Source organism: Brassica napus, chromosome C3 (assembly GCF_020379485.1).
Source record: "Brassica napus cultivar Da-Ae chromosome C3, Da-Ae, whole genome shotgun sequence".
NCBI classification, from domain to species: domain Eukaryota; kingdom Viridiplantae; phylum Streptophyta; class Magnoliopsida; order Brassicales; family Brassicaceae; genus Brassica; species Brassica napus.
Window position 1 is genome coordinate 53,690,113 of NC_063446.1, and position 24,764 is coordinate 53,714,876.

The 24,764-nt window shown below is 37.2% G+C and overlaps 1 protein-coding gene, 1 non-coding gene and 1 pseudogene across 2 annotated transcripts; 1 reads left to right on the top strand and 2 right to left on the bottom strand.

Annotated features, from left to right (window-relative positions):
- The first annotated feature begins 6,211 nt into the window (after window positions 1-6,211).
- Window positions 6,212-7,761, top strand: LOC106350148 (putative nuclease HARBI1). Its single transcript, XM_013790077.3, has 3 exons — window positions 6,212-6,223; window positions 6,325-6,723; window positions 6,958-7,761. The coding sequence occupies exons 1-3, from the start codon at window positions 6,212-6,214 to the stop codon at window positions 7,759-7,761; spliced, it is 1,215 nt and encodes a 404-aa protein (XP_013645531.2).
- A 331-nt stretch (window positions 7,762-8,092) lies between these two features.
- On the bottom strand, window positions 8,093-11,570 carry LOC106352735 (annotated as a pseudogene).
- A 12,938-nt stretch (window positions 11,571-24,508) lies between these two features.
- LOC125584797 lies at window positions 24,509-24,615 on the bottom strand. Its single transcript, XR_007321705.1, has one exon. It is a non-coding gene; the product is annotated as a small nucleolar RNA R71 (small nucleolar RNA).
- Window positions 24,616-24,764: the final 149 nt, after the last annotated feature.

Sequence of the window (24,764 nt, forward strand, 5' to 3'; positions counted from 1 at the left end):
ATTTAAATGGTCTCTCACATCTACATCAGTTTTTGGATGAATGAAATTAAACTTGTGATGTTAACTACATAACATCATTAAATTGAGGGATGTTGTCATGCATAACATATACTTCATGTAGCTAAGTATACATTAGTATACTTTACATGGCTAGCCATGTGATGGTCAATACTTCATGCAATCAACAATCATTTTTCCTTTATTTTTCATTAAGAAACAAAATGCTAGAATTGGAATGAAGACATAACATGCGATTTTAGTACGATACTAGCAATTTCACAATATAAGAAAAACTATGTTTATCTAATAAAGTATTGTAGAGATGGAAAAAGCCTTGAGATTGAGCATATCAAAGTGATTCAATTAACTTAATCCTATTCAATTGTTCTATATTGGGTATCACAACAACATTTCCATTCCAAAAATAAAAATATAAATGTTTCTACTTAATGGTTCAGTGTCCACTTAGCAAGGAAAACAACAGAAGAAGCAATGACTGGAGAAAGAACTTCAAGAACTCATCATCTATTAGCGTCAGTTCCATTAGATAGTTCACTAGAAACTCCATTTCGTGACTTGGTTTCTGCATATCAAAAGCAAGAGCTGTTCCGAGAAATCTCCTGCAGAAAATGATAAAATTGAATCACCCAAAAGATTAGAAACAAAAGAAAATCGATGTCCCATATTGTTCTTAATACATGCTTCTCCGGAATAAAAGCAGGATGGCTTTCTTCTATAACCGTACCCAGAAAGAGAGATATATTATACAAGTGAAAATAATAAGTTTTGCAATGCATGTTTTTTGAAAACCTCTATATGGAATATAACTCTGACAATATAATTAATATTGGGTTGAACAGATGTTACCTTCTTCAATGGAAAGAGCTAAAGATTCTCTCGGGTATGGTACAAGAAGGGGTAACCTCTATTCCATGATCCATTTTCTACGCAAAACTACTCGAGAAAAGGGATACACCGATTAAAGAGAATAAAAGTTTAGAATGAAAGAAGAAGGATGATTAATCGGTGAAAGATGATTTTGAATTCAAACGAAGTCTTGTAAGGGAAAAATTTATGTGTAACTAAAAAAGAAGATTCACTATGTCTCACAAGAGGATACAGTGGAGGATATGAAAATCTAAACAAAATCTTACGCAGCGATTACAAATCTTTTAGGTAATAGAATGGAGATTGTATAGATAGGGGCATCAGTGTCTTAAAATATTGTTAAATAGTGCAACAAATTGTTTTTGTGTATGCACGTAATTACGAATAAAGTGGTGTGCAGAGAGTGCAATTTTTCTTTATTAGTCCCCCATGACGTTCACATCAATATATCTATATTATTAAAAGAGAAGTGCTCATTTGAAAATGTTGTTACTTCATTAATTAAACTTCATTTTTTTTGCTTGTCTTTTTCAGTTGCATTTATGAAATATCCTAAAACGAATAAAACTGCCTAATTTATTACTTGTCTTTTCAGTTACATTAATGAAATATGCTTAAATAAATTTAAACTTCCTATTTTATTGTTTGTCTTTTTCAGTTACCTTAATGAAATATTCGTAAATAAATTTGGACATACTGTCATTTAATCAACCAAAAAAACTCATGAGTTATCCTTACATGCATAATTTTAATAATGGAGATTTTTAAAAACGTGCATCATTAAAATGTTACCTAAAACATGCAGCACTAATATATAACATGCATCAATAAAACTAGAATTTGACTCACACAATTGTACGGATATTATTTTCAGTTGATTAAATTTAAAAATAATTATTTATTCAAAAAATATTTAAGAATGACTATGTTTTTAAAAATTATATGGTATTATTTGCTCATAACTCATTTGTCATTTGATAAATTGTTAGAAAGAAAATTTTAGCATAATATAACTCAATTATCATTTGCTAAATTTAAGGTTTTTATTTATATTTTTATTATTTAATTATAATATTTTCATTTTATATTTGAAAGATAAATGAATTTTCTTTCAAACAATATTTTTGTAAATGTATTTTTTTAAAAAATAATCTATTAAAATTGTTATTATCATTGAATATCATTATTTTTGACATAATTTGAGTTTTCGTTTACATCAAAACTTATCATATTTTAGGATAATTTTAATTTAAAATGTAATTTTCATATTTTTCAAACAAATTCTAAAAATATTTTTTAAATATTTTGTTATAATTTCTTAAAAAATATTGAATTGCATTTCAAATAAAAAGGTAAAGATATTAAAAATATTCTAATTAAAATATGTAAAATTTAATATAGTTTTAAGGAAATGGTCAAAATAAAAAAAATTACACATAAAAAAAAATCATGATTTTTGTTAACTGGGCGGATCATTATTTATATGATATCGCAAACGGAAGAAAAGTTTATGTTTTTACAATTATCTAATTAACTATGTATACTCATTTTTTTATATTTTTTTATATGATATCACACATTCGTAAAAAAATAGATAGTTTAAGATGCAAAAAAATAATATTTACTTAATGAATATAATATGAATGAATTTTACAAATACATCATTTAATAAAATAAATAATTAAAAACTGAAAATTCATATCCGCGCTCAGGATCTAGTTCGCTATTAAAATTCATAAACTTATAGAAAATATTCTATGTGAAGCGATCACACTTCACTTAATAATTCATGGATTATCAACTCTGATTACATGAAATTAATTGTTTTGAGTCTTACATAATACAAAAACGTATATTATATTGATATTCAATTAACAAATTAAAATGAATTTATTAAACAAATATTTTTATTTTGAATTTATGTTTATATATGTAAGCATGTTTAATTAATAAAAACATATTTAATGTTATTTTATAATTTTAATAATTATTAATTATTAATTATTTTAAAAAATATATTCAAATATTTATTGCATTTTGTTAGAACAAAAACTATTTGTATATTCATTCTAAAATATAAATATTTTATAAACAAATTGATTATAATGGATTTGACACTATTGTCTTTCATGAAAAATCTAAAATAAAATAAAAAATGGAAATGTATCATAAATAAACTACATAGGCCATGTTCGTTTCTTCATTCAACTGAATCATTTGGCTGAAGCTGAGCGCGTTGTTCGTTTGGACACAAAAAAGATCACTCATTCGAATGGATCAGTTGAATGATTTTCGAAAATTAGGTTGGATGGAGATGGTTCAGTTGAATGAACCGAAACGAAGCAGTTAGATGGAGATGATTCAGTCGAGATATCCAAATGTCGATTTTGCCCTTGAAAAAACTCAAATATTACAAACCTAATTTCATTTTTTTTTCCCGTCGTAGTTTTCTCTAGCCACCATGAAAGGAGCTTGAAGCTCTCACCTCACCATCGCTCTCTCTCTCTCTCTCTCTCTCTCTCTCTCTCTCTCTTTATCCTTGGAAACTGGAATAGCTCCGGCCATCGTAAAAGACTTCCTCTTCTTCAAGGTTTGTTTTCTCTTTTACGTTAATCGAATCACCTATCGGAATCATATAGGATCGTCGAAATCAGCCTGGGATAGACTTGAATGTTGCTCTATCTAGAATTAGATTTGTGTTTATATTTGTCTTACCTCGGTACAGATCTTGAAAGGAATGGGTTTTTTTTTTGCGGGATCTATATTGATTTTAGCTGAACAGACAAAACACAGAGAAGCCTTCATTGCCTCTTGTCTATTTTTTTCTTTGTGTTTTGTCTATTCTGTATTAAAAGGACCAAGCTTTGACTCGCTTACCTCATCTTTAACCATTTGAGTTAGGATTGGATTCTTTTTCCTGTGCATCATCTAGGCTTCACTCTGTTTCATGAGACTATTGGCTTCTTGTTTGTGTGTGTATGCAATGTCCTTCAGGGTTTCTTTGCTTTCTTTCTATTTTTCAGTTTGGGACTTCTTGTAAATCAGAATAACCGCTGGTGTTATTTTGTCTGCTGTGAAACTGCTGTTTGTGTTTATTAGCTCTTGACATACATCACCATGTCCCTTGATGAGTAACTGTTTGCATTTTTTTTTTGGTGTAAGCATGTTATACTCGTTGCTCTTCAGAACTACCCTTTCATGTTCTTGCTCCTTGTGGGATGTTGGCTTTACTGAATCTTGAACAAAGAAGCAAGTCTTTAGTAGTAAAAAACTAATATCATTTTTGTCTTTGTGGTCTCCCATCGCAGATATCAGAAGCTATATTATGTATTGATTTCCCTTTGAATTTGTTTATGGGTTTGCTTCTGTTTATGTTATGTATTGATTTCCCTTTTGAATTTGTCATGGGTTTATGCTTGAGAATGTGTTGAAATACTGATGGGTTTGCTTGGTTTGATTACATAAGTATGCTTCAAGTTTCTTGTTAGCTTAGCTTATCTCACTAGTAGCTTGTGAAATCTCATAGCTTGTGAATTATTTTATGGTATATGTTCTGCTTGTTTTCATAAAGCAACATTGTGTTTTATGCTCTAATAAACTTGGTGGGTTTGCTGTGAGGAGTGTTCGTTAGGATTTATAAACATATATTTAGTTCTTGTTTCATAGGATTTATAAACATATCTTTAGCTCTCGTTTGGTCATGTGTTTTTGATAAACATATCTTTACGTATGTGTCTTAGAATGTTGTGTGCCTTATGGGTCGATCTTCAGTTCAATTCTTAGTTCATATTATGTGTGGTTTTCAATCACAGCATCTCTTGTGTGTTTATGTGCTCAAGAAACATTGACACTGACGAGGAAACTCTTTATATGGCAGGTTGTTTCTTGCAGTTTACTTGGATTGCAATGACATCTGTCCCTGGTACTGATGTGAGTATATTTTAAATATTTGTATGCTTGTTGAATGCTTCTCTTAGTTTAGTTTAGTCTCTGGTATTGAATATTTGAATGGTTCTCTTAGTTTAGTTTAGTCTCTGGTATTGAATATTTGAATGGTTCTCTTAGTTTAGTTTAGTCTCTGGTATTGAATATTTGAATGTTAGTCCCTGGCATGGACTGATGAGCAAACCCGGTTCTACCTCAAACTGAGAGTTGAGGAGAAGCTGAAAGGAAATGAAAGAAAAGGAAATCTTAATGAAGTTGGGAGACAGTCCATTATCGACAAGTTTTATGAAGCTTATGGGGAAAGACACGTTTGGAGAAAATTTGGGATCAAGCACACTACTTGCAAAACTCAGTATGCAAGGTTCAAACGGTTGATCAACAAGAGGACCGGACTTGGCTATGATGCAAATGGGTACGTAGACATGTCTGATGACTGGTGGGATCAACTTTTTAAGGTACAATCTTTGCTTGCTTGTTTATGTTAAGTGATGTCTCTGTTGTTGCTGTCTCCTCATGTGATGTCTGTCTGTTGTTGTGGTTTTTAGGAATTCCCATCAGCCAGAAAGCTTAAAGAGAATCCACTAGCAAATGTTGACTTGTTGGAGAATGTGTTTGGAGCGGTTCATGTAAGTGGAGGTGAAGGATGGACTGCTCAGCAAGGCGAAGACTCTTTGGATAAGCAAGGCGACAATAATGATGGTGATGCTGAAGACACTGATGTGGATCAAGTTCCTCCTACTCAAGATATCAGTGCTCCAGCTGAATCAAGAACTGCTGGCCCTTCATCCAGTAGAGCAAAAGCTAACAGGAAGAGATCAAGGGCTGCTCAAGTAGGACAGGCTGTAGTAGATTGTCTTTCTGACAAGAACAAGATGATAGGGAACCATCCTGAGTTCAGTTGCAGCCAGCTTACAGCTATGGAAGCCTTACACTCACTGTCTGCTATCAGGCACTGGTCTCCTTTGTACAAGGCAGCCATCGATCATCTCAAGCAGGACCCTACCAATCGTCAGACCTTCTTGTTCTATAAAGATGATGAGGACAAGGTTCTCTACTTGGAGTATGCTACTGGTGAAAGTAGAGATGCTTGAAGACTATGTTATGCTTGTGTTTCTGTTTGTGTTTTGTATGAACTCTAGTGTTCTTTTGGTTTGTTTTTGTTATGTTCAAAACTATACTGTTCTTTTGGTTTGTGTTTGTTATGAGAATCAGCTTTTGGTTTGTGTTTGTTATGTTCAAAACTCTACTGTTCTGTTTGTGTTTTGTATGAGCTTTTGTTTGGAGTGAAATGGTTCTGACCTTTGGTGAACCATTTGGTTTTGATATTTCAGGTTTGGTGAAGTAGAGGATACAGTTTGGTGAAGTAGAGGAAGTCGAGATGGACAATAACGTAAGTCTAATATCTGTTACTAAATTCTAATATCTAATATCTGTGTATAAACATGTTACTAAATTCTAATATCTGTTACTAAATTCTTTGTGTATTTGCAGAGCATATTAAGACTTTTAATTGAAGATGATGAGTTGGATTTGTTATTTGATGAGAATCAGTACATGTGTGCTCTTTTGGAGGAGATGGGTGGAGCAACAGAAGCTGATGCTGATAGGCAATTAGTCAGGACAAACCGAGGTGAAGGTTGGCGACGTGTGCAACGTTTTATGAACGGGTCTGAGGTACAATGCTATGAGATTCTACGCATGAACCAGGAAACATTTAAGAGTTTGTGTAAGGTGCTATCAGAAAAGTATGGGTTAAAGGAGACTCACAATGTTTACGTTGAGGAGAGTGTTGCAATGTTCTTAGAGACGGTCGGACAAGACGCAACTGTACGGGCTATATCAGAGCATTATCAGCATTCAACTGACACTGTGAAAAAGAAGTTAGAACAGGTAACAATTATACAAATCAATTATTCTATCGTAACATGCTTTAGTACCATATGTTAAATTATTACTGATGTGAGTATATTTTAAATCCTATAGTTCTTATTAATATGAACAGAATACCAACGTTATTATGGGATTTGATAAAGAGTGGCCTTGTTCTTATTAATATGGTGTTTGTTGTTGTAAGCGCCTTGTTCTAGAATTGCATTTTAACGTTGGTATTATGTTCTGTTACAGGTATTAAGTTCTCTCTTGAAGCTTGCATCAGACATTGTGAAACCGACTAGGAATGAGTTTGCAACTGCTAGTCTTTTTCTAGAAGGTAAACCACAGTATTGGCCTTACTTTAAGAACTGCATAGGTGCTTTAGATGGAACTCATATTGCTGTCCGTCCACCATCTGGGAATAGTGAGCCATTTAGAGGTAGAAAAGGTGAACCAACCATGAATGTGCTGGCTATTTGTAATTTTGACATGAGGTTCATCTACGCTTATGTTGGAGTTCCCGGGAGAGCACATGACACGAAGGTGCTAACATACTGTGCTACTGAAGAAGCTTCTTTTCCTCACCCACCAGCTGGAAAATACTACTTGGTCGACTCAGGTTACCCAACCAGAATTGGTTACTTAGGTCCTCATCGCAAGACTAGATACCATATAGATCAGTTCAACAGAGGAGGTCCACCATCAAACACTAGGGAATTGTTCAACCGCAAGCACTCCGGTTTAAGATCAATGATTGAGAGGACTTTTGGTGTTTGGAAAGCCAAGTGGAGAGTTTTAGACAGAAAGCATCCCAAGTATGAGTTGAAGAAATGGATAAAGATTGTGACAGCAACCATGGCCCTCCACAACTTTATTCGAGATTCACAACATGGAGATACTGATTTTTCTTATTGGGAAGGAGTGAAATCATATGAACAGCATGGTGATGATCAAGAAGAGCATGTTGGATACATTCCGCAGGGTGATAGACTGATGGAGAGTGTGCGTCACTGTATTACTATGGAGATGGAAAGAGGAACTAGACTTCCATACTAGACATTTTTTAAATTTCAGTTTTATAAACATTATTGTTGGCATTTGAATATCTACTTTATTTGAATATCTACTTTGAACTGTTTAAAAGTTTATTAAAATTTGAATATCTACTTAGAGTTGTTTGAAAGTTTATTAAAAAATTATTAAAATTTGAGTCTATTTTATAAATAAAGTTATATGAAATTTATATGAAATAAAAATTTATAAATGTCAAAATGCTAATTTTAAAATAATTTTAGTGTAAATATATTTTAGAATGAATAATAAAATTTTCTGTAGTTAAAATTGATATCAAATATATGATTAAATCAAAACATGGGTATATATGTAATTTGGTTATTAAACTCATTTGAATGATTCATCTAAATGGAGAAACAAACATAAAATTCATTCAAATGGTTCATTCAAATGACTCATCCAAATGGAGAAACAAACATGACCAAAAATTTGAATGGATCATTTAGATGGAGCACATAAATGGATCAGCTGAATGGATTCATCTAAATGAAGAAATAAACAGGGCCATAATATTTTGGTTTTTTTAACGTCTGATTAATTATGGTATTACAACGCTGAAAAATATTACATAGACGATTCTACAGCCGACAATTCTACCACCATATGAGAATGCACATCTGACTGCATCACTCCGAACCGCCCCGCACCATGCTGAAAACCTCTTGTAACCTCTTTTCTCCATAATCTGCATAATTTACGTTTTCTAGGATCAGATCTATAGAAACATTAATGAATCCTTAGTCAAACCATTTGACTAAAGAGACCACTTGCGTAAGCAAGCTTCCACCGGTATTTTGGTTTTAATAGAACATATATATATATACATATATTAATTTAATAACATAACATATTTTATATACAATTTCATATCCACGAAATTGCACACAGGTTAATTATTAATTGCACCGGACACTTGAACAGACCAGTGAAGCTAAACCAGTGAACCGGAATTGCAATTGAGACCGAAACCGAGAGGAAACAATGGGTCATAGAAATTGCCATCAACGTTTAGCGGCAACTGGTCTACGCGTTTGAACCAGCTCACTGGTAACTTCCCTTCGAAATCATAATCTCCAAAAATGACATCAGCCATTCCTTGCCCTTCGGTTCCAGGGAACCAAGCAGCGACCAAGGCCTCAGTTTTTTCAAGAACAGGCATCTCAAGAACCATAGGCCGTCCTGTGAACAAGATCACCAGAGTCGGGATTTTCTCTGCAACCGCAGTTACAATGTTGTTACCATTTAAAGGTATCGTGAGCTCAGCGTTATCGCCTCTCATTTCTGCGTAGGGAGTTTCCCCCAATGCAACAATAGCGTAGGAGAAGTCTTCACACGAGGCTAATGTTTCCTTTGATGGAGTTTTCTCGTAGATTACTTCGGTTTTATCTCCAACTGCAGCTTTTATGGCATCCAAAAGCGTTGTGCCTACATTTCAAAACAAAACCATATATACAATAAGTATTTGTATCATATCCTTACCGTATGGCATTGTAATCTGCTTTACTTACCAATAGTGATTTTCCCGCTTTGACCGGACTTTGTCTTTGTCCATCCGCCACACTGGTTACCAAGATTGTCTGCGTGCGTTCCAACCACTAGAATCCTCTTGGCTGTACGATCTAGCGGCAAGAATGGTTTATCATCATTTTTGCCGTTCTTTAATAGAACTAAAGACTTTCTAACTGCTTCCCGTGCAACTTCTCTATGTTCCTGCAAATGTGGAAACAGAGTAAATCATGCTCCCATTATCATAGATTAGAATAATTGCAGCACTCAAGAGTTAGAGCTCACCTTGCAACAGTAGGCAACAAAGATCTGTCTGTGAGAGGATATTCAAAGAGACCAGCTACAAACTTCACTTTGAGTATTCTTTCAACAGCATCATTGATTCGAGCCATTGGTACTTCCCCTGACTCAACCAGATTAGTGAGGTCTTCTATGAACTGTTGGTACTTGAAAGGTACCATCACCTGCAATAACATTGATTAACAATCTTTGAATCTTTTCAGAAATCCCGAGCCAGATGAAAATTCATTCAGTACCATGTCGATTCCAGCATTAATCCCGAGCTTGACACAGTTACGGTTGTCTGAACCTTGTGGCTCGCTAATCGTCTCCAAACCATCGCAGTCTGAAACTAAAAATCCCTGGTAACAGAAAAATAAACATATTAAATCAAACGAGCTTAATGCATACACCTCTAGCTTATTTACCTTTATTTTCATATTCAATCAACCTTGAAACCGAGTTTCTGTTTGAGAACTTCCGTTAAGAGGTAATAATCAGAATGAAGTCTACTTCCATTCCAACTAGAAAAGGAGGCCATAACGGTACATACTCCCTGAGAAATACAATTCACATAGGGTGCAACATGTATTCTTTCCAAGTCTTCGTACGATGCAATGGTGTTCCCTTCGCTTAGACCCTTATCGGTGCCACCATCTCCAACAAAATGTTTTGCACATGCGATAAGATTGTTTCTATCACCAAAGTAAAAAAAAAAAAATTCAATAAGAAATGACAATAAGCCTGTTATATTGTGTAGTAGCATTATATGTGTATACACCTTCCGGCAAGAAAAGGGTAACCGTTAGGGTGTTCTTCGGGTGGCTCGCCTTGTAAGCCCGAGATAAACGAACTCATCTCAGAGACTATTTTGGCAGCTTCACCATAACTCTCGTAGCATCGTCCCCACCTCGGATCTCCCAGAACCTGTGAGTAAACAACGTTTCATTCAATATTTATAAATCAGTATTCTAATATTGTAAAAAGAAAATCTGTAAGGAACTCACGGCCACGCAGGGAGCAAACGTCCAGTGAATGCCACTTGCCCTTACTTCAAGTGCCGTTACAGCTCCAATTCTTTTGACCAAATCTGCGTCTCTATCGAGTTACCAGACAACAACACAAGTGTTATTACATTAAGAACAACCAAATACACTTGTGTAAGCTTAACCCTAGCCCTATAGAAAAGCTACTTTTTGGGTCGATTCTACTTTCAAATTTATATACAAATGTGTCACTCTCTCTGTCTTTGTATCACTCCCCTCGTTGGCAAAAATTAACCTTAGCTCAGAGTAGAAGAGAATAATAAAAATAAGTTGAACCTGGTGGCACCGAGGCTAATGTTGTGGGGGAAAATGGTGGCACCGTAGACGTTGTTGTTGCCGTGGACGGCGTCTGTGCCGTAGATTATAGGGATTCCCAAACGCGACGCTAAAGCAGAACGCTGAAAACCGTCTATCATATCAGCCCAGTCCGACGATTTTGCATCCTCGAACGGCCAACTCCCAGCGCCGCTCTGTACACTTCCTGTAGAACCAAAGTCTTAAAGGTTATCACTAATGGCTTAATGCAGGATGATTTTCAAAAGTTTTAGTTTATGTTATATTATATTGAAAGGTTTGTGGTTTGTGTATACCGATGAAGTAATCTGTAAGGACATCATGAGAAGCCACTGAGCGTTCGATCTGAGTCACCTGGCCGATCTTCTCCTGCAGAGTCATGCGAGAGAGAAGGTCTTGCACACGCGCCTCCACCGGCGCGTCTGGGTTCTTATAGACACATGACGAGTCTGTCGTCTCTGCCATGTTTTTCTTCGTTTTTTCCTCAAAAGTCCAGCCCAGCCACTTCCCTTTTATCTTTCACTGAAAGACTTTCAGCACTACAGTCTAAGTCTAATGGTTAATTAACTTATTTATCCCTCCAATAATATGTACCTTCAGCACTACAGTCTAAGTCTAATGGCTTCTCATCGGCAGAAAAATATTGAGAATTTATTTATAAAGAATGAAGAACATAAAGATAGAAAGTAGATCTCAAGATGTAAGAAAGAGAATGAGAGAATAGTTTCCTTGATTTAATTGTGGATCTGGGTACAATTATTTAAATACAATTGACCTCAGTACACAATATAATAAAATATCTTCTCTCTCTTCTTCTTCTTCTTCTCTTCAATAAAATCGAGCTTATAAAACCCTTATAAAGCCTTATAAAACCTTATAAAGCCTTATAAAAGCTTTATAAAACCTTATAAGTCTGGCAGCTTAATTCTCAAGTCTGGCAGCTTAATTCTCAAGTGTGGCAGCTTACTTCTGCTTCATGTCAACACTCCTCCTCAAGCTTGACCATATGGAACAAGTCAAGCTTGGAAACCATGAAGTATTCCCTCATTAAAACCTCAACTAGGTAAAACCCTTTGGGAGAAAACCCAAGTCAAGAAAAAATAGTAGAACACTTCATGAAGGAGATATCAGTGACATGAGAGGTCTATGAGTCCCAATTTTAAATGGATAAACTCACAGACTTTAGTGCTTGCTGCCTTGGTGAAGATATCAGCTAACTGATCTTCACTTTTAGTATAGCAGGGTAAAATGATCTTTTGCTCCACAACTTATCTCACCTTGTGACAGTCAACTTCAATGTGCTTTGTCCTCTCATGAAACACTGAGTTTGATGCTATATGTATGGCCGCCTGATTGTCACAGTGCATTGTGATTGGTGTTGTTGTCTCTATGCCCAAATCCTTTAGTAAGTTTCTGATCCAAATGAGCTCACTAGTAAGCTTCCTCATTGCTCTATACTCTGCTTCAACACTTGAACAAGACACCACCTTCTGCTTCTTGCTCTTCCATGTGACCAGGTTTCCTCCAATGAAGGTGCAATAGCCTGTAGTTGATCTCCTATCAGCTCTGTCTCCAGCCCAATCAGCATCACAATACCCAACAACTTCAGTACTCTTGTTACATGCCATCCATACTCCTTGGCCAGGCGCCTCTCTTAGGTACCTTAAGATCCTCTCCACCATATTCCAATGATGCACCTTAGGAGCTCCCATGTGTTGACTCACTTGATTCACAGCAAAACACACATCGGGTCTGGTGATGGTTAGATAGATGAGCTTGTCCACCATTCTTCTATACTTCTTGATATCTCCAAATGGTGTAGACCCATACTCCCCCTCTCTCAGCACCTTGTATCCTTCTTCTAATGGAGTCTTGGCCTTTTTACTCCCAAGGTTTCCTGCCTCCTTTAAAATATCAAGCGTGTACTTCCTTTGAGATAAGAATAACCCCTCTTTAGAGCGAAAGATCTCAATCCCAAGAAAATACTTCAACTCTCCCAAATCCTTGATATCAAAGGCACTTTTAAGAAATGTTTTAGTTGAGAGAATACCTTCCTTGTTGCTACCAGTGATGATAATGTCATCCACATAGACTAAGATGACCACAATACCTTGCTTACTAGTTAATGTGAAGAGGGTGTGATCAGCTTCTGACTTTACAAAGCCTCTTCCATTGAGGGTGGTGCTCAACTTATGGTACCAAGCCCTTGGAGATTGCTTCAAGCCATAAATTGCCTTCTTTAATCTGAGAACATTTCCTGGCTTCACCATGTTCTCAAGACCAGGAGGTGGTTTCATGTAGACTTCATCCTCCAATTCTCCTTGAAGAAAGGCATTCTTCACATCCATCTGCCATAAATCCAACTCAAGATTGACAGCAAGAGATAAGAGAATCCTTATAGTGTGAAGCTTGGCCACTGGTGCAAAAATGTCTAGATAATCTTCACCATACACTTGAGTATACCCCCTTGCAACCAGTCTTGTCTTCTTTCTTTCTGGTTTTCCATTGGCTCCATACTTGATAGTGTAGAGAAGCCGGTTTGTCACTGCTTTCTTTCCTTTTGGATGTTTAGTCTCAAACCATGTATCATTCTTGATCATGGCTCCCATCTCATCTCCAACAGATTCTCTCCACTCCTTGTGTTGCATAGCTTCTTCATATGTTCTTGGAATGTATTCCTAATCCAATTCACTGATGAAGACTTGATGATCTTCTGGATATTGAGCAAGGGAGCATACTGCACTTATTGGGTGAGCTACAGCTTCAGCATTGAAGTAAACTTCTGTGTTGATCCACTGTGAGGGTTTCCTGATCCTTGTACTCCTTCTCAAAAGTTGTATCTGCTCAGGTTCTGCTTCATTTCCTTCACTTGGTGCCTCTACTTGAGTCTCAACATCTGATTCTGATGGCATCTCATCTTGATCATGAGCTACAGAGCTCTCTTCAGGTTGAGCTTGTGTAGACTGCTCAACATTTCTACTGCCCCCCTCATGATTAGGATGAGTGCTCTCAACACTATCAGCTGCAGTAGATGATAAATTTTTAGGGACAGGTTCCACACTTGGTAAAGAGGGCATACTGATTTTTAGGCTCTCCATTACTCCCCTAAGGTTATTTGCTCTATCTGAGGCTGATTGAGAAAGATCTTTGAGCTCACCCCAACTCTTTCCATCATAATAGCCTCTAGATTCTGCAAACTTCACATCCCTCGAGACAAGAACCCTTCTTGACTCTGGATCATAACACTTATACCCCTTCTGAGTTGGAGAGTAACCAATGAACATAGCTTTTGAGCTTTTAGCATCAAGCTTGTTCCTCAGCTCTCCAGGTATCATCACAAAACAGAGGCATCCAAACACATGCAAATGGTCCAAAGATGGTTTGGTCTTATTTAGAACCTTAAAAGGAGACATGTCGTTGAGGACTTTAGTTGGAGTTCTATTGATCAGATAAGTAGCAGACATCACATCATCACTCCAGAATCTTTTTGGAACATTGGTGTGGAACATCATTGATCTTGCTACCTCCATCAAATGTCTGTTCTTTCTCTCAGCAACTCCATTCTGTTGAGGAGTGTAAGGATAGCTTGTCTGGTGAGTAATCCCATGTTGAGCAAGATATTGCTTAAATGCATGACTTGTATACTCTCCACCATTATCTGACCTTAGAATTTTCATCTTGGCATTGAAATGGTTGCAGATATGGGTCTGGAAATTTTGAAAGCATCCAACACCCTGTCCTTAGACGGAATCAGTGTCACCCAAGTGTATTTGGATTTCTCATCAATGAAGGTGACAAAGTATTTGTGGTTCTCTCTGGACACACATGGAGCAGTCCATACATCAGAGTGAACTAGGTCAAAACATCTTTCATAGATGGTGCTAGACTGTGAGAAGACTGTTCTACAATGCTTCCCCAATATGCAAGCTTCACAATCATCATTCTTGAAGACCACACCTGGAAGCATCAAGTTTAGGGCTCTTGTATGAGGATGTCCCAACCTAGCATGCCATAGTGTGCTATCAACCCCGCTGGATGTACTAGCCAAACACTGAGAAGTGGATGGTCTAGACATCTCTGTCTTCTGAAGATGATATAGTTCATTGTGAACGTGCCCCTTTCCAATCACTTGGCCTGTCTTTAAGTCTTGAAATTCAACCTCATCTGGTCTGAAGACAACCTGACAACTCAGATCAACAGTAGCCTTTCTCACAGATAGCAAGTTTGATGTAAACTGAGGCATATACAAGGCAGTAGATTCCCTATCAAACAACCTCAGGTTCCCTATCCCTTCTATCTTAATCTTATCACCATTTGCTATTTGAACATTCCCTGAGGCAGGTTGGACAACACTCATCAAGTTTCTATCACTAATCATGTGATGGCTTGCTCCTGAATCTATAATGATAGGTTTAGGGTCAAGAGAGTGTGTACCAGCCTTCTTGGATGAGATAAAGGCTTGGATAAGGGAATGTAGGTCACTCATGGTTGCTGGACCATCAGTGTTGGCTGCACTATCAGTACTTCTCCATGTTCCTTCTTCATTTGAACCACCAATGACAGATGAATACATGGTTCGACCTTGAATCGATGGATGCTCAAACTCTTTGATTACATTTCTGGCTTGATTCAAGTCACTTCTTCTTGGCATATTGTGGTTCTTATGTTGTTCCTTAGCCTTCTTGTACTCTGGAAACAACACCATGTTGGAGTTCTCCCTCATGGAGAGATATGGACCAGTGGACAATAGATTGTTCCTACTGATTTTGAGATAAACTAGAATTTGAAAAAGCTTTTCCTGATATGGTTGAAGCTTTCTTGAGTTCCAGAGAATAGGGTACTCCTCTATCTTGAGTTCTGGTGAGGTTCTTCCCTTTTGAAAGACCTTTGGACCAGTGGATAAAAGGATGTATCCAACAGATTTTGAAGATAATCTGAGAAAGAAAGAAAGAAATTTGCGGAAGCTTTTGTGAGTTTCAGGAGCTTAATGTTCTGATACCATGTTAGAATGAGAGAATTATTGAGAGTTTATTTATGGAGAATGAAGAACATAGAGAAAGAGAGAGAAAGTAGATCTCAAGATGTAAGAGAGATAATGAGAGAATAGTTTTCTTGATTTAATTATGGATCTGGGTACAAGTATTTAAAGACAAGTGACCTTAGTACACAATATAATAAAATATCTTCTTCTCTCTTCTTCTTCTCTTCAATAAAATCGAACTTATAAAACCTTTATAAAGCCTTATAAAACCTTATAAAGCCTTATAAAAACTTTATAAAACCTTATAAGTCTGGCAGCTTAATTCTCAAATCTGACAGCTTAATTCTCAAGTCTGCCGGCTTATTTGTGCTTCATGTCAACACTCATGACTCGGTATACACAAACAACAAACCTTTCAATATAATATAACATAAAATAATTGTGAGATCCATCCCATAATCTATTGTCGCGACTCATTCAATTATTTAACCATTTTATCTAGTGTATTAATTTACTTTACAACCTTTTTTTTTTACGTTTTACTTTTTTTTTATATATATTTTCTTTTCAACCATTTAAGTATTTAAGTATGCTACATCCGTCCATTGGGTTAATGGTTACGTTAGTTTACACTTAGACTGGTTCAACCGCTGCGGTTGAGGGAGTTTGCGGATGCGGGTGGTTATGGTTTCTACTAGTTTTAAGAGATTTATACGACTGGTTATGCTGTTACAAATTGATGCGTTTGCGGGATACTTATGACTGTTTAACTATCGAATGCAACAGCGATTAAATAATAAATTAACAATATTTATATTTTATATAATTATAAAAATATAAAAAAATCATAATATTATAGTAAATATAAAAATTATATTTAGAAAGTTATAGTTTTAAAATTTTAAAAATTAAAGAAAATATTTTTATTTTATAATTTTTATTAATATTGTTAAAAAAAAAAAAAAAAAATCTTTTGCAACCGCCCACAACCACAAACGGTAGTTGGAACCATCTTTTAAATTTATGAGGTTTAGAGCAGTTTGAAACGGTTTAGAGCGGTTTGAATGATTGTTGCAAAACGACGACAACTGCTACCAACCGCAAAAGTTGCGTTTGTGCAGCGGGAAAACCAGTCATACCCTTAGTACTAACACTACAAGAAAACATAAGCTTAACGAGGGCGGTTTTCCTCGTGAGTTCGTCGTAAAAGAGGTTTTACGAGGAATTAGCGAGGAAACACGTTTTCTCGTTACTCGTCCGTCGTAACACATATTTTTTCGCCAATTCATCGTAACTTAGTGAGGAAAATATTTCGTCGTAAAGACGAAGTACATCATTTCGTCGTAAAGACCACATAAATATTCCACGTAAGGAGGTCGCTATATTTCCTCGTAAATAACTCGAAACGTGTTCCTCGTAAACTACACGTAAATACCTCGAAAGTATTTCCTCGCAAAATACACGTAACTACCACGAAAGTATTTCCTCGCAAAATACACGTAACTACCACGAAAGTATTTCCTCGTAAAATACTCGTTTACTTTTTCTCGTCATTTCCTCGTAAAGTTTCAACGTAAATAGGTCGTAAAGTAGCTACGAATTTACTTTGTTTTTTTAGTTTACAGAATTTAAAAATATAATTAAAAAAATAATTAAAATTATTTAATTTATTAATAAAATTATAATTTAAAATAAAAATTAAATCAATACGAAAATATTTTATATATAAATAAGTTTTGAATTTATAATACAACAACCGGAAAAAAAGAACTAAGGGTCGTTCATCGTTTGGTAGAATTCCTCACTCCTCCTCGTAACATCTGCCTCGTTATGTGTGTCGGATGACTCGCATGGAATGAGATGTTGTTGTCGCATGTTCCTCAACATGGACTCCCATTCCGGATTTTTGGCCGCTATAACATCCAAGAAGCCCCCGACTCCACCCATACGAGCTTTTGTCGAGGCCAACTCGTTACGCAGCTCAGTGACTTCATCATCCCGTCGCTGACCATAAGACGATGTCGCTCTCGGAACATCGTTGACGGAACCAATCCCCAACGTCCGTCCCTTTTTTTTAGGGACAACCTTAGAAACAAAAAATAAATATTGTTAGTAAAAATTTAAAGTTAAATTAAATGAATAATAAAACATTAAAATTTTAGAAAATTTACCTCCTCGTAAATCTTATCCACTTCAAGTGTGGATAAGGTGACGGGTAATCCATGGGTAGACTGCTGGGTCAGCTGGGTCCGGCGGTCTTCAACCCAAGCAACCACGTCATTGTATATTTGCTCGGACTTGCCATCTATAAATACGCCAGCCTTGTTCTTGTGGGTCCTCTCGTCAAGTTCCATAAGAGACAGGAGATGTCCCGTCTCTTTGGCCTAAAAAACATTTACGAAAGTTAGAATAAAAGTATATATATTAAAAAAATTATTTAATAAAATATTTAATTACTATTTCCAAACGGACACCGGCGTGGAGTTTTTGACCCGTAGTGTGAAGCATCAGCCCGTTTCCGTGCTCATCGACCGTGTTACGGGAGTTAGAGCAAGACTGGGCGATTCTAATGGAATCAGGAAGACGCCAATAACGGATGAGGCCATCCCACATATCCGTGGTGAGCTCAGCGGGTTTGCCACGCTCATACCCTTTCACGATCCAGTCACCCTTCCAGTTGGAGACCGTGTCCAACAAGTGAACTTTCGCCTTCGCGATAAACTTCTTCCTCACCCTCTCAGTGATCCCCAAGGCCCAATTATATTTTTTCTGTTGGAAACAATAAATTAACAATTAGTTTTTTAGAAAGTATATATATAAATCATGGAAAAATTAAAGTATATATAATTAATTAATAGAAACTTACAGCGTAAATTTTGAACCACGTCTTTCTGACGTAGTGACGCGTCTCACTCCATTTCGGATGTTCCATGGAGAAGTAACCTTTGATCGTCTCGGTTACGTCTGATGCAAGACATCCGTCAACCCCAAACCTGGAAAATACAAATTTAAAATATAAATTATTTTTTAATCTTATAAAAGAATTTAAAATGAATAAAAAATAATAATGTAACATACCACAAAGTTCCGTCCGGTCGGTCAGGGTCGATGACTGGTAAACCTTCTCTGCCTGGCAGACGGAGAATGTCCTCTACAGTGTACTGCGAGTAAGGAGCACTCAGAGACACCATCAAATCGGGATGAATCTCGGCGGGCATCGGAGAAGGCACAGGAGGAGGCATCGTCGGATGAGCCATCAGGGAAGGCACATAAGGAGCCGATGGTGCACTAGAAGAAGGAGACCCAGAGACTCTCTGAGTGTACTGAGTCTCGGGGACAGTCTCCTGACCCGAAGAACCGGGAGCTGAAGAATACAGGTTTAAACGACTACCCGGCCCACAGAACATCTCTTTGTAATGAGCAGTAAGTCTGCCTTTTCGAACCTGGGAAAAAAATTTAATTTTTAAAATTAACATCAACAGTATATTTCCCAACATTATCCACCTAATCAACACTAAATAACATAAAATTCGTAAACCTATCTAAATTCCCTATATTAACCACCTAATCTATCCTAAACTAACCAAATTAGAGAGGAATTAGAGAGGCTTACCATTACCACGAAATGGAGAGGAAGTGGAGAGGAAGTAGAGAGGAAAGAAAGAGTGAGCGCTCGGGGGTATATATAAGATTACATATCATCGCAATTTCCTTGTAAGGTTACGACGAAATAGTGAGCAATTACAAAGGCCCGCGTTTTATTGTACGAGGAAATAGCGATGAATTACAAAGGCCCGCGTTTCTATATACGAGGTATTAACGACGATTTTAATATCTTTGCAAATTCCTCGTAAGGCTACGACGAAATAGCGAGCAATTACAAAGACCCGCGTTTTATTGTACAAGGAAATAGCGAGGAATTACAAAGGCCCGCGTTTTTATATACGAGGTATTAACGAGCCGCGCTTTCCTATAAATATACCCACAACTCTCCTTCTCAAACCACACACAAACTCCTAAATCACACCCTATCTCAAATCACACTCCTCGGCAAAATCCTATTCAAATTATAAATATTTGAAAAAAAGGAAGAGAAGAAGATATTAGAATTCATGTGGGCGAGACTTCCGTATTATAATTGCTGGAAGTCTTGCCACATGTGAATCTGGTACTTTTCTTCTTTTTCTTTTTTTTTCTAGTTTTTACACTACGAGGTATTTACGACGATTTCGTCCTACGTGGAATTAACGAGGCCCGTGTTCTTTATTTATTTTACGAGGTGTTTACGACAATCTTGTCCTACGTGGATTTAACGGGGGTCGATTTCTTTATTTTTTATTTCATCGTTATTTCCTCGTCTTCTTACGAGTGCTTTACGACGATTCTCTCTTACGTGGAATTAACGAGGCATGCGTCGTAAGTTCGACGTCGCTTTACGAGGAATTAACGAGTGTTATGTTTAAAACCCTAAAATCCGAAACCCCAAACCCCATATTCCTTATTTTCTACTTCATATATTCCAAACCCCATCTTTATTTCCATTCAACCACAATTCCCACATTTGCTTATTCATAAAACAAACTCCCACATTACCTTATTCATAAAAAAAACTCTCACATCTTATTCATAAAACACCCTACACAAAATCAAATACATCAATCGGATACATCGACATTCTCGTCATCACTAGAAACATCATCATTTTCATTAAACTCGTCTTCAACAGCTTCGTCTGTGGAATCATTGGTAAGCTATTTGGAAAAAAAAGAAAGAGAAAAAGATATTAGAATTCATGTAGGCGTGTGCTGAGATCCCTGAAAAATGCTCCAATGCCTTTTATATTCACAACAAGATGGGAATTTTCTCCTGAAGCTATTCCACAACTTCTTCTTATAAGAGTGCGTGTGCTCAGATCCCTGAAAAATGCTCCAATGCCTTTTATATTCCAAAAACAATTAAACACATTGTTAGTCATATATTATTTTGCAAATTAGACCGTTATAAAATTATTGTGATATAATACACTACGTACCTGCAAGTGCTTCATGTACGTTTGTTGGAAGTAGCTCCGCAAATGCAAAGGGCAGTAGTCATTGCATAAAGACATGACAATCATGACTCTTCATCCCGGAGAACTTTTGACCATTTTCAACACATCTAGAGAGATTCGAAACATACCCATCGGGGAACTTCACTTCTGATGCCACCCAGTTAAACAACATCAAATTTTTTTCTGAAGACAATCTGAATATCGGAACAGGAACTTGTCCATTGCTTTTAATATGTAAATCGCTTCTTGGGCAAATATCCGGCAAGTCCAACCTCGATTTTATGTTGTCTTTTGTCTTCCGTGGAACATTCAATATTGTATTCATGATGTTCTCAAAGAAATTCTTCTCTATATGCATCACATCGAGGTTGTGGCGCAGAAGAAGATCCTTCCAATATGGCAACTCCCAAAATATACTCTTCTTGTGCCAGTTGTGATGAACACCGTAAGAATCATGCATATTACGAGGGACATGCCAATTACCACCCCAACGAACTGTTTCGTTAGCTTCGTAGTAGTCGATTTCCGCTTCCATTTGTTCTCCTGTTAGATATGGAGGAGGAGTGTCTCTCACAACCCTTTTGTGCCTAAACAAATTTTTGTTTCTTCGGTAAGGATGGCCAATAGGAAGAAAATCGACGGTGACAATTAAACCAACTTGTCTTCCTACCATTCTTCAGTTGAAACGCATCTGTCGTTCCATTACAATATGGACAAGCTAATCTCCCATGTGTAGTCCATCCAGACAACATCCCATAGGCAGGAAAATCACTTATGGTCCACAAAAGCATCGCTCGCATCGTAAAATTCGTCTTCATTGAACAGTCATACGTCCTCACCCCTGCTGATCACAAATCCTTCAACTCTTTTATCAGTGGTTGTAGGAAAACATCCAGGGACCTTTTTGGATGGTTCGGACCAGGTATTAATATGGTCAAGAATAGTAACTCCCGTTGCATGCACATCTCCGGTGGCAGGTTGTATGGTGTAAGAAAGAATGGCCACAATGAATATTTTCTCCCTGACATTACGAACGGGCTAAATCCATCTGTGCATAGTCCGAGATACACATTCCGGCTATTGCTAGCGAAATCCGGATGTACTTTGTTGAAATGTTTCCAGGCTCTTGCATCTGATGGAGATGAGTCATCTCACCATCCGTCTGAGTATGCTCGGCATGCCATCTCATCTTTCCAGCAGTCTGCTCTGATTGATATAATCTTTTCAATATGTCTGTAATTGGTAGGTACCACATCCTTTGGTACGATACCCTATTATGTCCCCGTCCTTGCGGCTTGAATCGTGGCTTCTTGCAGAATCGACATTCTTCTAGCTTCTCATCATCTCTCCAATAGATCATGCAGTTGTCGATGCAAACATCTATCATCTCCGAAGGCAACCCAAGACTATAAGCCAGTTTCTGAATCTCATAATAAGAATCAGCAGACATATTGTCTTCCGGCAAATACTCTTTAAACAAGTCCGCCCATACGTTCATGCAACTTTCAGGTAGATTGTGATCAGTTTTAATATTCATCATTCTAGCAGCCAACGACAATTTAGAGAGGCATTCTCTACAACCATTGTAAAGTGGTTGATTCGCCGCGTTGAACATTTCGTAAAATTTTTTTGCATCTATATTAGGTTCTTCATCTTCATCATGAGCTACGAATGCATCAGTGATATATGGTGTTTTTAATACCATTATATGTGTGCTTTGAGCTAATTCTCAGTCCTAATTCGTGTTTAATTTATATCATTCCAGGTTTGGAGCAGGTGAAAGAGCAAAGAAGAGAGATTCAGGAAGTCAGATGTCGTTTTGAAGGATACGATGCAGAACAACCATCTAGAACAACCTGAAGGTTGTTCCCGAAGAGAACAAGCGTCTGACTGTTCCCGATCATTAAGGAAACTTCCTATTCCGGAAGTTTGATTCCACCCTCTCTTATCTCTTTACCACCAGCGCCTCCATATAAAAAGGCATAGGCTATCATTTCTTTTTGGGACACTAGTTTTTTGGCAAGAGACCTAGAACTATTTTATTTGGATTAAACAACTTGCAAGGGAGAAGGCTTCATCGTCACGAGAAGATCATCCTGAACCCTTGTCTATCTACTTTATTTTATATGCAGTATTATTCAGAAACCATGTCTGTGTCATCCTGCTTTATGATTGAGTAGTATGCTAAGCTTGTTTAGGGTTGTAGGGTGTTAGCCGCATGAACTGAACACAAATAAGTGATCTTAACTGTGTTTCATTCATATTGTTCTTACTGCTTACATTGAATTGATCACTTAATGTTCGATTTCTGATTTAATCACCTAGCTAACCGCTTAGGAGATAAATTGACATATATTGAATGAGCTTTGTATCCCCCATCAGCGAGAATAGATATTAGGGTATTAAGTGAACTAATCAGATCTTGTCTCTAAGGCTTGTTATCGCGTCTTGTTCCAAGTGAGAACTTAGGATTCAAGACCGATCTGCAAAGGGAGCAAGACCACGATAGTGGATTGTTCTAGCCGAGTGATTTGAGTTCTAGACTGCACCTCATTGCACTTGAATAGTTGTTCAGTCTTGCATTGACACCTGATTAATAACCCGAAGCCGGCTTCATTTAAATTGAATTTGAACCATCTAGGTATTCTAGTTACTTGCGTCACAATTAATTCTCAAAATCGCACTTGTTTCTCAGCTTATTATTGAACTCATAAGAGTAAAGAGTAAACTGGTCCTCTGGATTGAATCTAAAATATTACAATTACCACTGTTAACTTGACAGTAGCAAGGATTCATTTTTAGTGTATCAAGTTTTGGCGCCGTTGCCGGGGACTAAGCTTTTACCTTTATTTTTCGGTTTAATATTTAGTCTGAGATATCTAACTTGCTCTACTTCTTTGTTGGAACAGATGATCCAAGTGCATGACCAGTAGACATACTCGGAGCAACACACAAGGACCACTACATCAACTGACCAACGACGAACTCGCAAGATTAGAAAGACAGAACCGCCAACAACCAAGAACAACCGACACCAACATGGGTGATCACGGCAATATGGTTGACCTCACTGCTGCATTGGCACTCATTCAACAACAAATGCAGAATCAGCAACAGCAGATGCAGCAGATGCAGCAAACCATCCAAAATCAACAACAAGCTGCTCAGGAACAAGCAGCCGAGAACGCCACGCGAGAGGAGCGTGGTGCTCTTTTTGGGGAGCGAAACCTTCCGTGGAACTTCGCTACAAACCGCTCTCCCATCAACCCTCCACCCTGTACTCGACAAGATTATGAGATCAAACCTGCACTGATAGGTCTGGTACAGAAGAGCACGTTCAGCAGCCTCACTTCAGACATACCAATGGACCACATAGAGGCCTTTGAGAGGATTTGCAATTTTTCTCATTCTAATGGAGTGCCACCGGATTATGTCAAATGCACGATGTTCCCATTCTCTCTGGAAGGGAAAGCTTCTCGTTGGCTGCAATCTCTCCCAACCGGTTCTCTAACCTCATGGGACCAGGTTCGATCAGCATTCCTAAGCCACTTCTACACCAAGTCCAAAACTGCGGCTCTGAGGCATAAAATCTCCAACTTCAAGCATAAATTTGATGAACCTTTTCATGAAGCTTGGGAAAGGTACAAAGAGTACCAGAGAGAGTACCCACACCATGGGTTTGATAACGATTACATATTGGAGGTGTTCTACGATGGAGTGAGCTATGAGTTCCAGAACACCCTTGATTCCTCTAGTAACGGAGACTTCATGACTCAAACCACACCTGGTGCGTTCGCGCTGATTGAGAACATGGCTTCGAGTTCACTCA

Bases quoted from the DNA above. Each gene is read 5' to 3' on its own strand.
- LOC106350148 (XM_013790077.3), top strand. The intron at 6,724-6,957 runs GTAACAATTATA...GTTCTGTTACAG, and splicing joins TGAAAAAGAAGTTAGAACAG to GTATTAAGTTCTCTCTTGAA.